The sequence below is a fragment of the Dicentrarchus labrax genome, unplaced genomic scaffold (genome assembly GCF_905237075.1).
Source record: "Dicentrarchus labrax unplaced genomic scaffold, dlabrax2021, whole genome shotgun sequence".
NCBI classification, from domain to species: Eukaryota; Metazoa; Chordata; class Actinopteri; family Moronidae; genus Dicentrarchus; species Dicentrarchus labrax.
This window is the reverse complement of record NW_026136712.1, coordinates 11,110,186-11,123,864: the sequence shown is the minus strand read 5'-3', so window position 1 is coordinate 11,123,864 and position 13,679 is coordinate 11,110,186. Positions and strand designations below refer to the sequence as shown.

The following is a 13,679-nucleotide window of genomic DNA, read 5'->3' as shown; positions in this document are numbered from 1 at the left end:
TCAACTGTAACTGTGGCATGATATTTGAGAATGATGAGGTAATGTAAGTACAGTTTTCCTTACATTAGAGTACATGTTGATATCAGATAACTGTAACTTTAACTTGTAATATCCGTGAAACCCGACACCAACACGTTAGAGTCATACGGATATATAATATTTCTTTACTGATACAGAATAAGTCTGTTTTTGGACCAAATAAGAGTAAATAAATAAAATAGGAGGTGTGCACCAGGTGGACAATATGAAAATGAAATGTTAATTTTGAAGTTACTAAATCCGAATTACAAAAGACAGTAGTCGTCAAATAACATTTGAGGTAATAAACTCAAGAGAAGTTTTGCAAATCAAAGCAATTTAGGTAAAGTAATCACAGAAGTCCTAGCTAGTTAAAACTTAATATAATACCGGCTCAATGGGGCAAAGTTACTAAAAATCTCTGCACCGCTTTATGGAAAATGCTTTTATCCACGATGAAGGCACAGAACCATAAGCTCGTGTAAGGACCCCCTGCTAAGGAATAGTAAGGTGGACTGATGAGTCATCATTTTCTACTTATGGATACCCAGTGTCTATTTCACCCTGTTCTACATGGTGGTGAATCTGTGCTGGTATGTGCAGCCATCTCATGGGAGTCACAAGATCTCATGATTGCTCTGCATAGCTGCATGAAAGCTAAATGATTTAAAGCCATTTTACAGAGCCAGAAGCATCTACTTCTCTATCCCAGCATTCCCTCATCCAAGATTACGATGCGCAACGCTAAGAATATCACAACATTTTTATGGGGCATCATTTTGGGGTTGATTTCCACAAAGGTTGCACCCAAGGAACTAGTAGAAGTCCTTACTACATTTAATCAACACTTGATATTCATGATTTATTTTTCCAACACTCTGAGCTTGATAGGCCCATGTACACAAAAGGTCATTAGATTCATGGTATCTGAGTTATATAATTTTGATGACATGCCGTGTGATCAAATGGAAATGCAATGTAGCAACCCAGTGAGCAGTGTATTTATTCTGTGACTAAAGGCAGCTATGAGGAAATGTCAGCAGAGGCTTCTCAGTTACTTCTCCTTTGTGCCAAAACATTACCTCCCTCTGGTGGTAATACACAGTAGTGTCCTTTTTGGTAGATTAGTCTTTGTTTACTTAAAAACATTTTGAAACTCCAGCCTTCAATTAAATGAAAAACACCCCCAAAAATAACAAAAACATTAAAATATTTTTTTCAAGGGCAAACTCTTTCCTGTGTCTGTTTTTGTACAGTTGTATCATTAAATGTAACTTGAATCATATTTTCCCAGTAGCCTGTTTTAGTACAGTATTTCTCATACCTTGTCTCTCTAAGGCTAATGGGAAACATGTTTGCCTGAACCTAAACCACATTTGTAGCATATCATTTTGTTCCTGTACATACTAAACCAACATTTAGTTTACATGATCCACAGTACACTAGTGTCCTCCAAGGTTCAGTTTGCTGTTTTTCCTGCTGAAGCATGCTGTGAGGGGATGAGCCAACATATTCAGAGAGTGGCGTGGGCTGATCAGGATTTGGAGGTGGAAGCAGACAAGTTAAACTTGAAGCATCATCATCTTTAAAAAGATGGGGGAAATGTGACAGAGCTAAATAGGACTTGCATTAGCTAAATAATGATTATTCTGCTGCAAATAACAAAAAGGTGAGCCTATTTATCCAATCATAAATTCATGTCATTACTGCTAATCATTTTTGACTTTGTGACAAATCTACATACCCATGATGCACAAATATACTATTTTGTAAATCTTGACAACAGCTTCTAATATACAAATACTACTCTAACTATTTTATGCATCACCTTCCATTACTGCCTTATAACCATTCTCTGGATTACAATTTACTGCACAGCAAGACAAATTGCTACCCAATGCCAACATTACAGCTAGGCTATACTTACAATACTACAACTGTAAAAACACAGTTTTACTGAATACATGACAAAGTTGGTAGCTAACACACACAGGCTTTCTGTTTCCTTTCAACAAATAACACACAAATTATTATCAAAATTTATTGAAACATCAGTACTTACATAGACTGAAGGAGGTTGTAGTAGCCTTGAAAACATATGACACAGACATGCTGTTGTTTGATGGTTTACAATGAAACCAAAGAACACTCAGATACTAACACTATCAAACTCTGCCACTTTGCACAAGCTTGACAGCTAGAGTGTAATGCTATCTAGTAAAAAAAAAGTTAAAAAACAAGCCAACACAGCAAGTTTTTTTCACAAGTACATGCAGGTTAGTTGAGTGGTGGTGCTCCATTGGACAAAAAGGTTGTCAATCAAGTCAGTGACTTACCTGGTTATTGGCTACTTTTACATGGTTGCTTGTTGGAGATGATACACCAGAACATGGAGGCAAAAAAAATCACTGAATCTGCATCTGGTTCAGATTGTACCTGGCTTCAAAATGAGGGTACTGTTTAAAATATTATATTTAGCCTATATTGATTATTATATATATTATGATATATATTATAATTATTATTAGATGGGTTAGATATAGTTTGAAGGCCAAATAATTCAAGAGAGTTGAAAAACATACTTTTTTGTTATTCCTTCTACAGTAAATAATGTTCTATTATTAATTCTTATATAGTGCAATTTACGGATGTGATTAATCACATTTTATGTAAATTGCTTTTTTGATGTGATGAGCCAAATGGTAGAAAATTGAATGGTAAATTAATTACACAACGACAGGATCTAAATGCTCATTTTGCATGCTTGTGGTTTATGAGGTGATAAGTTTGCCACTGCCTTTTAGACGATGGCAGACAGACAATCTCATTACCAACTTACTTTACATGTAAACAGACACAGAGTCAGTTCTAAACAAAAAGGAAGTAATTTCCAACATATTTGTGTCTCATACTGTGCAAGTTATGCAAACATCTTGAATTTTCTAATGCAATGTCATGCATGAACAACCCATGTTATTGTCCACATAAATTATAGTCTTAGGAAATATAAAAAATGCAAGAAAAAGGCATTTTTTTTATGACCAAAAATCATACCAGTATAAATCCCACATAACAGTTCAAAACATTGTCAACTGAGCAAAATATATAATATATACTATAGCAAAATTAGCAATTAAACAACATTAAATGCAAATAACTAAACTAATTCTAAATAATAATAATAATAAAATAATATATATATTATTATTAATATGATTAATGAGGTTAATGAGGAGCAGTGAGAGACCTCTGTCAGTCAGAGTACCATGCTTGTTAGAGAGGGTAACACCATGCGGTGCCAGGCAGAGGTGACATTTGATAGGGAGGTTGAAGGTTGTCTTGCCTCATAGCTAAAATGGAGGGAAAGGACAGGGAGGGGTTGGAGAGGTCTAGCAGAGATTGAATTTCAACAGGACAGCATTCCCAAAAAATTTGAAGACCGACAACGTGAGGCAGCAAGGGACAGGACAAGATCGTGGACGCTCCCTGAGCAAACAACTGTAAGCACAGTTTATGTATGACCTGGTCAGTGAATTTAGCTGGACTGCCAGTGGATTGAAGGTATACCAAACAAGCCAAACAAGGACTTTGTGTATATAACAGACGGACATGATGACAGAGAGAAAGACGGACAACTTGATGAGCAACAGGAGACGAACAATGTGATTTTTCATCCTGCCATTAGTTTCTGTCAGCAGCTGTTTTTACACTTAGTGAGTAAAAGCGTTCACCTCACTATCTGGGTACTAACATTGCTTGTTGTTTGTATTTTTTAAATCACATTTCACCTTTTAAATAAAATGATTGAGTAACATTTAAAATACATCTTAGCTACTTTTTGTGTGTGATTAACTGTGTTGAAAATGTTAACTATACAAAACAGACACTTCTCAGCGTCTCACCATCAGCCATTTTCTTCTATTACCACCTATAATGCTTATCGACTGAAAACCAAATCCACTGATGGAACTATCACTCTGGTTTCAGACAGGGTTTGCTTTTAAGCCAGTTGTTCTACAAATTCTCAGGAGACTGGTTTGTTGCATTCCTGGCCTGGCATACACACAGGGATGGACAGCAGTGACCCACATGAAGACGAAAGAGGAGGCAGAAGGAAAGATAGCGATGGAGAGAATGATAAGCAGCTGAAGAACCAGCTCAACAGTGAGGAAAAAGGAGAGAAGGAGATCAAAGAGAATGACAAAGAGAAGAAGAAAGAGAGCCGGCGTTCTGGGTCTCTGTGGAGAAATGGATGGGCGCTGAGTGAAAGACTGGCCATCAATGTCTCTGGGATGCGTTATGAAACTCAGCTTCGCACCTTAGCCCAATTCCCTGATTCCTTGCTTGGGGACCCCAGAAGGAGGTCACGATACTTTGACCCGCTTCGAAATGAGCTCTTCCTGGACCGCAATCGCGCCTGCTTTGATGCCATTCTGTATTTTTACCAGTCGGGCGGGAGGCTTCGGAGACCTGCAAACATACCCCTGGACATCTTCATGGATGAGCTGATGTTCTATGAACTGGGAGAGGAGATCATGAACCGCTTCAAGGAAGACGAAGGTTTTCCAAAAGAGGAGGAGACCCCGCTGCCAGCCAATGCAATCCAGAAAAGACTGTGGATGCTGTTTGAGCACCCTGAGTCCTCATCGGGTGCACGTATCATTGCCATCATCAGTGTTATGGTCATTGTGGTGTCCATCCTCATCTTCTGCCTGGAGACACTGCCTGACTTCAGGAATGAGAAAGAGACACGAGAGGTAGGAAAAGAGGTTAAAGTGTTGCACTGTTTGTTTGGAAGTTGGATAAAAAGGTGTTAAGGATGGAAGGAGGTTTTTAGGCTTTTCAAATTTCCTGAAGGTAAGGTGAATGAATGGTGGTAAGTATCTTCCATTTAAACAAAAAAAATGTCTATCTTGGGGTCATTCATGTGGATAACATCAACAGTTTAAAAAAAAACAGGGAATGTCAATAAAACTGCAGATTAAATCAAATAAAAATGTCAAGCTTGTGTTGAGTATTGGTATGGTGGGACAAAGATAAAGGGTTGGACAGCAGAGAATACATTGTCAGTAATCATTTTAACAACTCTCTTTTGAAAAGTAACCCTACCACTATTTTTTATATTTTTATATCGTGGTTTTATGTTCAGTATCACGCCAATCAAACCACCTGGGCATGAATGGGATGTGTGTGACTTCCTGGGTCAAATTGAAACACGATATCATGGGAAGCAGGTGTTTAGGTAAACACACACTTGGTGACTACTACAGAGTGTAAAAAGGAAAAATACTGACATGGGGACAGCTATTTGCCAATATGTCTGGAAGCAGACCAGAGAGGGGAGAGAAAGAGAGAGTGAAGTAAGCTCATGGTGTGATTATTTTAGTCGGCTGTTAAATTTGATACACTCGGATTCAGGAAGTGCCAAAGGGTACAGGGAGTAAAGAGTCGGGGCTTGGAATACAAATAAAAAAAGAGAAAGGAAAGACAGGGTGAGTAGACAGTTAGGTGTGTTGATAAAAGGTCACACAAGTGGCCGAGCACATAGGCAAAGGTGAGCCAAAGTCTTCCGGTGGCTTAGAACCGGAGACTAACAGATCTCACAGGATGAGAAGCATACGTTGGGTCATGTTAACACATTCCTCCAGGACTGCTGCGCTAGGCCAAGCTGCCTATGCACAAGGTAGCTGCCAGGAAACTACTGTAACTTACTTGAGTCCAAGACAGCGGCAGACCCACTGAACTGCATTGGCAATGCTACATTGCTGCAGAGGCCAGGGAGATGGGATAGCGACGAAGGAGGAGATGGATGAGGAGCTGTGCAGCAAGTTGCTCTCATGTTTCTCTTTGGAGATCTCACGGGGTTATATTTAGTCTTAGGAGAGCCCTTGGAGCAGATCAACACATAGATGTCCACCTTTAGTAATAAACACTGTCACTGACCTGCTACTGAAAGACATGAGAAATACTCTAGGTTTATTTAAACTACCCTGAAACTTTATATGTTACACACAACCCATTACAGCATACTAAACTGATCCCTTTATATCCGTATCATCCGTTTTCACGCTTTTAACTTGATGTTAAGTGTAAGATGCTTTAAACGGCCACTATCCAGTACTTGAATGTAATGCTAACTGACACAGAAGATGGAAAGACAGGTGGACTGAAAGAGAGATTGGTGCAACTATGATTGAAATGTAGTGCCACAGATGTCAAACGCTTTTATGATGTTGCCAAAAGTGAGAACCAAGGAGATGGTGGACGACATACTGAATTTCTATGTAGTTTATTAGAATAGCATGAAAATAGTAGTAGTTTTAGTAGCAAAGAAGAATGGTCCTACATTTAAAGGAATAGTTGCCAAAATGTTGATGAGAAGATAGATAGTACTCTCATGTCTGTTTTGTAAATGTAGCTGGAGCAGCTAGACGGTTAGCTTAGCTTAGCATAAAGACTGGTAGGAGGGGGAACGGCTACCTTGGCTCTGCTCAAAGCTTTCTAATTAACATTATATCTGTTATGTTTAAAAAACAGTTTTATTGAAAGTTATTTCTTGGCAATAAATGTTTTTTTGTTTTTGTTTGTGTCATTTACTTTACAGAATAAACAAACAATATAACGCATTCATTTCTGAGCTTTAAGGTCCTTTTGCACCTACCTCGTCTGATCTAGACTTTCGGACTTTTCAGTTTGATCCAGACCAAAATTACAGGTGTGAAACCTCCCCCAGACCCCGGTCTGGACCGAACAGTCAAACCTTGGTCCGACACAAAGTTGTTGTGTCTTGTGTGAAATACACACACATATATATATATGTGTTTTGGATGGTTCTCACAGATTCTCTTCAGATGAATTACTAAAAGTTCTGGCAGGCTATCGTCTGGAAAAAACAACACAATGAAATGGGCTGGAGTAGCACATGGGGTGAGGAGTAGTTTAGTTTGACGACTTTGTAAAAAGTCAGTTGGAAAATTATTCCAATGCTTTTGAATTATTTTCTGAGAGGATGAAAATAATTAAATTGAATTCACAACACACACACCCGTCTAGACACTAATCAATTGCAACTCTATGGAGATGCAGTTCAGTATTTATGCATTGTAACAAAAGTTCAAACCTTGGTTTGGATCCTGGTTCAGACTTTCAGGTATACAAAGGCCATTAGACGTGCTGGCAAAAGCCTGCTTCCAGTATTCGTGCTAAGCTAAGCTAACCAGCTTTTGGTTTTAGCTCAACAATTACCATACAGACGTTAAAGTGGTGCAGTATAATTCTTCTAATCAAACTTGTGATTAATTGAATTAGCAAATTACAATTACGATTGTCTATTTTCATTCTTGTTATGTTGATATTTTTGTTCTACTTTACAAATACGTTTTTATATCTTTCTTGTCTCCTTTCTTTCAGGAATATTTTTACAAGTACCACGCCCAGGCAAAGAACGTATCTGAAAACATGCCACTTCCACAAAGTGTCTTCCATGACCCTTTCTTCCTGGTGGAGACCATATGTATATGCTGGTTCTCCTTTGAGCTCCTCATGCGCTTTTCTTGCTCACCCAGCAAGACGCACTTCTTCAAGGATGTCATGAACATCATCGACTTCAGTGCCATTTTGCCCTATTTTGTCACTCTGGGAACAGAGCTGGCTAAGGACAATGACGCTTCTCCAGCCACATCTTTGGCCATCATCAGAGTCATCAGGTTAGTGAGGGTGTTCAGGATTTTTAAGTTGTCTCGCCACTCCAAGGGCCTCCAGATCCTTGGTCAGACACTGAGGGCCAGTATGCGTGAACTGGGCCTGCTTATCTTCTTCTTGTTTATTGGTGTCATCCTCTTCTCCAGCGCCATCTACTTTGCTGAGGCTGACCACGCCAACACAGCCTTTATCAGTATACCACATGCCTTCTGGTGGGCAGTCGTCACTATGACCACCGTGGGCTATGGTGACATGTCCCCAGAGACAGTGTGGGGTAAACTTGTGGGCTCAATGTGCGCCATTGCCGGTGTGCTTACCATCTCCCTACCAGTGCCCGTCATAGTGTCTAACTTTAGCTACTTCTACCATCGGGAGACAGAATGTGAGGATCGGACAGAGTACACCCATGTCCAGACGAGTCTGTGGGATGACGGGGAGCCAGAGGGGGAGGAGATAGAGGAAGGGGATAGGGATCAAGAGGGAGATTATTATGCTATTGAAGGCATCTGCAGCCCTTTGAATGGGACTCTGCTGGGTGGACTGTGTACAGGACAGAGCACAGAATTCAAAGGAGGAAATATGTATCTGAGGGAACCACTGGTTACTCAAGTGTAGGGAGGGTGACTGTACAAGAAAATGATAAAATAATGGAAAAAGCAAAATGAAACACAACAAATATGAGTTGACAGGTCCTGATGAGAAAAATTAGAAAAAAGGAACTGGCCAACTGGAAAATCATGATAAGTAAAACTATAAATATAGCACTAATATGCCTACTACTTTTTATTGCCTTTCCTTGTTTATTTACAGGTATTTATTACAGCACTAGCCAAATGTCTCTGAAAGGCAAGTTTTGTATAATATAGCTTTTAAAAAGCAAGAAAAAGACAGTAAGTTTTATATTCTCAGGGTCATCATATAAATATAATATGAGCTGTTATTTATTAATGCTGTCAGCTTGTGTTTGAGATGAAAATGACTTTCTGAATGTCTGTTCTGTGCCTTGAAACTATGATGTCTTAGTACTGTCACTTTGTGGCTTAATGTTTGAAGTGGAAGCAGATAGATTATTGGCAATATAGATGTCATGTCTCATAAAAACTCAACCAAACACCAGCAGAGCTGCCATTGCAGATAGACTGAGATCTCTCGTAAACCAACCCCACATTCTCAACATTCTTCTGTAAGTAATGTACAAAGTTCACATTTGTGTAGTTTTGGCTTATGTGACCTGAAGCGACTGACATGACCTTTATCATGGTGTAATACAACACTGACAATGACAGTGTTACCCATTTGTGTTTGAGAAAAAGAGGAAAGTTTTAATTGCTATGGCAAAAAGTTCTGTATTTACCTGCTTAATCATGCACTCAGTGTTTTTAATAAAGATTATATTTTATTAATTTTCTTAAAAGAAGCAGTGTTGTGTATGGTTGCTTGTAGTCTTGAGTAATTATTCAGAAAAAAGGATTTGAACTTTTGTTGGTGCCACTGAATAAATTATATTCGCCTGTTAAATATAGCAGTGTTTTAGGATATGATATTATATAACACAAAAGAAACACAGTTATACTTAATCCTTCATTGCCTAGGCTACAGCAAATTCTAAGCAACATTTAGTCACAGGAGTTTAACAGATCAAATCTGTCTTTCACTTTTGTATGGATGTGACTGACCTTTTCCACAGCTACTAAGCTGTTATAAGCAGTAGCTTCTAATAACATTGCTCTCAATTTCACTGGAACACATAAGACTTTCCACGACATCACAGTGACCAATGGAAGGTATGTCTACTAATGTAACGTGTGTGTAAGTGTCAACTGCTCCAATAATGTGTTTTAGTTTGTGATAATGATGTTAGTTTAACAGTTAGAGAAAGTACTAGAGTAGATTATCAGTGAAGCAGTACTGAGACAAAAAACAAAAGATATCAGGGAACATTACAACATTGCAAGCAAATTGCAGTTTTTTTGTATGACGTGGGCTATGTGTGAAATAATTACATTATTAATATTTGAATTTTTATATGTGAAAACTGGTCCCTAAACCAATTGGAAAATTGTAACAAAGCAGGAAAAAAATAAAAATAAATGACAAAAGCTAACTGATCGTTTTTATGCTTGTGTGTATATGGACAATTTTATGAAGAGGAATTAGTAGTAGCAGACAGACTGATAACACAATCTTTATGATGGAAAATCACAAATATGCCTCAAAGGGCCTTACAATTTGTTGTTTTGTCATCAAATACAAAAACCTTCTGTCTTTCAGTAAATATATGTATATAATTATATTTTTTGTTGAATTGTAGCCCAGACTTTCTAACTAACTGCACATGACTGTAATAACTCTGAATATACAATGAAGACAATTTATACGGCAGAACTGTAGAATTCCCAGAATGCTTTACACATTAAAGGGAAATACCACTGGTTAAATATATATATATATGTATACTGTATAACAACTGAGAAATTTTAGGTTTGCTCAACCAAAAGATACAACAGGAAAATGATCACCAGAGCTCAAACAAAGTGGATTAGGGAACTTGGCCTTGTTTTCATCATTACTCATTTGTCCACTAGAGGACACTCCTGCTCTCACAATGATCAGCCCATTTTTTAAATTTTATTTATTTATTTATTTTTCCAAAACTTTATTTAACTTTTCAAAAATACTTACAAGTTCTCTCAAAGTGAACATCAATCAATTGCATTTTTTGTTATACCACAAAACATTTATGTCTCTCAGTTACCAAAAATAAAATCTACAAGGCTTTGTTAAAAATTTTAATAATAATAAAAACAATAAAAAAAGATTAATGACATTAAAACAAAAAAATAAATAAAACAAATACAGCAAGGCTAAAACCAAAAACAAATCAATGCAAGATTACAAATTAAGGCATCCTCTCTAATTGAGACTCCTCTACGCCCGACACTCATGATCAACCCATTTTTACTCACCACCACCATGAGCTGTGAATGCATTCTTCTCATTCTCCTTCCTGTAATTGTTTCATTAAACTGCTGTATCATTGCATGAAAGACCACGACAAACAAAAGTGTTATTTATATCATGTTTATTTTCATTCTCTCTAGTCTGATAAATACACTCGAGTAGTACAAACACAAGCTTGTTGGACTTTCCAGTCACATTCGATTCGGAAGAACTCCAAAAGATGTTGCAACATGGTCCATTTCTTTCTAAGACACAAACATCCTTTCAAACTAAACAAAAAAAAAACCTCAAGAGCTGTAGTCAAAATTATTCATTCTTTAAATAACTATTAGAAATACACCACACACACAATAAATAAATAAGTTATATTAATTAATGCTGAGAACCAAAATGACCAAGCTGCTCATTACTTAACAAAATCAGGTCTCTTCTGGTCATTAAAAAAATCTATTTCAACCAGGTACATATAGTTACATATCTGTTCAATTCATCTTTTTTTTACTTGTCCAGTGAGAACTGAGGACTGACCATAGTGTTTAGACCCATTCCAAGAAGATCATCAGAGTCCATGTTGAAATATCTCTGATTGTTTGGTGGTTGTTCAGACCCACTCTCCCCTGCCAAGGTATTCCTAAGTGGTAGGAATCGAGTGAAGGGTACTGTGTTGCGATCTTGGGAATGCTTTGATGCCAGAGACACAGGAAATCCATGGTGCGAGGAAAGGAAACGGGTGTATCCATCTGCCAGCAGCAGTTCTCTGAAGGTGCAGTCAGCCTCTGTGTAGAGCCTCTGAAAGGGACAACAGATGTAAACTGTCAGTGAAGGACAGGAAGGACAGAGACATTAGGATAGTAAAGTTTTTTTTGCTTACTGTACCTGCCCCCTCAGATGGCCTCCACTGCCCACACAGAGAAACAGAGATGACGACTGTCCCTTGATGACTATATGGCCTGGTTTAACTGATTTCAGCTCTAGCACACCTGGAAACACAAAACATAAATAGATGTGTCTTCTAGGTCTCCTGCTGGTCTCTATTTTCTAGGCCTCAAATGATCCATTGTGTGGGAAAGAAAAATATTTTAAATTGGACCCACATGCTGTTGGTTACTGATGTAACTGTAATACTCACTGTAAGGTGTCTGAGCCTCACTTCCTGACACTCTCCCATCCAGGGTCATCTGCAGATACATCCCTCGTCTGTGATTATCTGTGACAAAAAGAAAGAAAGAAATCAGTATGATTGAAGATGAATTTAAGGTGTTAAGAGCAGCAGCATCTCATCAAAATTCCCACATTTGCCTTAAATCTATGACTAAATCACTGAAATGAAAAATATTGTAAATACCTGTGTAGAGGTGCACCTCTCTGACTTGACTATTAAAGGATAAAAGTGGGTTGGAGTCAGTTAGATAAAATGACAAAGAGAAAGGAAGTGGGATGATTAAGAGAAAAGAGGACAGGTAAGAGAAATAGGTGTGTGGAAACAAAAACATTTGGAAAGAAAAGATGAGGAAGATAAATAAGGACTAAATAATAATAAATAGCTTAATAATATAATAAAATAAATAGTTCTCCAGCAAGTCCTATTCAATCAAATTCTGAACAGGAGCAAGTTTTGTGCCCTTTTAAAGGACTTTGGAGAAGGAGGTCCTTGTTTGTAAGAATAACGTGTGAGTCAGACATTTCTGCACTATTAAAACGTGATTGAATGCTGAGAGGAAGACCTGTGGTCAAACACTATGTATGGGCTTCTTCCGTGTCGTTTACAGTAAGAGTTTCCCGAAAAGTCCCACAACGTGTTGGGACAAAATACATCTGAGCCAACTAGCACAGAAAAAATGGGTACATATTGATTTAATCTTTTCTACTGTTATTTAATCTCTATTAGCAAGTTATTTAACATTCTTAAAGGACATCACATTAATAGTGTGTATATTGTATTGTATATGCAATTTATAAAAAAATGATTTTCTTTCTTACACATAAGCACCAGCTATAGTTTTGACTTGTTATCACCTTATTTCAACAACACCTTCTAAATAAAATACACTTTGTTTGTTTGATTTGAATAATCAAGATGTGTATTAGTCAAAATAGCCCTTCAGTTACTTAAATCTAACATTGTATGATTAATTACTTTTGAGTTTTATCTAATAGTTTTAGTTCAACTTCACCTAATTTTCATTTTCATTTCATTTGTGATTTTTTTTAACTGACACAAAAGTATTTGTAACAATTATGCTTTGTCACACGTGGAGAAGAACAACTTACAGTAACTTGTGATTTTCCATTCAGGCTTCCACTTCAAAAATATACACATTTCACAACTGCAAGAAGATGTAACACAAACATATCTCTGCGTCATTTGCTAAATAAATTATAACAAACAATAACAAGTGGGTTTTACGGTGTTTATCTTATTTTGATGTGTGTGTTTGTGAAAGAGAATGAGGGAAGTGGGTGAAACTGAATTACCAGCAGAAGTGTTTATGTGACTGCAGCTGTGCAGTCACCAGAGAGGCTCTACGTCATGCTTGTAAAGTCACGAGTTAAGAGACATAGTGCATTCCGAACTGCTTTTTTTTTTTTTTGAAATTACCCCCTTGTTTTATTCTGATGCTTTTTCAGTGGTGAGTTCATCCAAATTCATATAGTTTATTACACTTGTCAATCATAACTGAAAGCTTCATTAAAATGCCAAGTCTACTATTCTTAAGATCAAATAAATTATTCCTGATGCCGTCAGGAACATTTTAACATTTTGAGAACATTATTATGTATGGATCATCTGTGGCAGTTTAATTGAAAAGAAACTGTATATTTGTATTCAATAATGAATTTTGCTCAGACAGACAACTAAAATATTTTAACTCCGCTTTTAAAACAAATAAATTCCATGTGATGGAATACGAATGGAACTCAGCCAGGAGATGGTGCTATGTTTCTTCCCTCAACCCTTGATCTGTCTGAGATGGAACGCAGACACACAGACACAAATA

At 37.4% G+C, this 13,679-nt stretch overlaps 2 protein-coding genes across 5 annotated transcripts; one reads left to right on the top strand and one right to left on the bottom strand.

The window, feature by feature from the left end:
• Positions 1-3,433: 3,433 nt before the first annotated feature.
• LOC127373742 (potassium voltage-gated channel subfamily A member 7) lies at positions 3,434-9,823 on the top strand. 3 transcript variants are annotated; one of them, XM_051418470.1, is made up of 3 exons: positions 3,434-3,731; positions 4,047-4,775; positions 7,429-9,823. In XM_051418470.1, exons 2-3 carry the CDS (start codon positions 4,089-4,091, stop codon positions 8,332-8,334), a joined length of 1,593 nt encoding a protein of 530 aa, XP_051274430.1. In that variant the 5' UTR covers positions 3,434-3,731; positions 4,047-4,088; the 3' UTR covers positions 8,335-9,823. The 3 variants fall into 3 exon arrangements, with proteins under 3 accessions (XP_051274430.1, XP_051274432.1, XP_051274429.1); XM_051418472.1 differs by having other exon boundaries at positions 4,010-4,775; XM_051418469.1 differs by having other exon boundaries at positions 4,006-4,775.
• Positions 9,824-10,483: 660 nt separating this feature from the next.
• fgf21 (fibroblast growth factor 21) lies at positions 10,484-13,000 on the bottom strand. 2 transcript variants are annotated; one of them, XM_051418474.1, is made up of 5 exons: positions 12,945-13,000; positions 12,026-12,054; positions 11,810-11,887; positions 11,557-11,660; positions 10,484-11,469 (listed from the first exon to the last, which is right to left on the bottom strand). In XM_051418474.1, exons 1-5 carry the CDS (start codon positions 12,998-13,000, stop codon positions 11,179-11,181), a joined length of 558 nt encoding a protein of 185 aa, XP_051274434.1. In that variant the 3' UTR covers positions 10,484-11,178. The 2 variants fall into 2 exon arrangements, with proteins under 2 accessions (XP_051274434.1, XP_051274433.1); XM_051418473.1 differs by lacking the exon at positions 12,945-13,000 and having other exon boundaries at positions 12,026-12,715.
• Between the last annotated feature and the right edge of the window lie 679 nt (positions 13,001-13,679).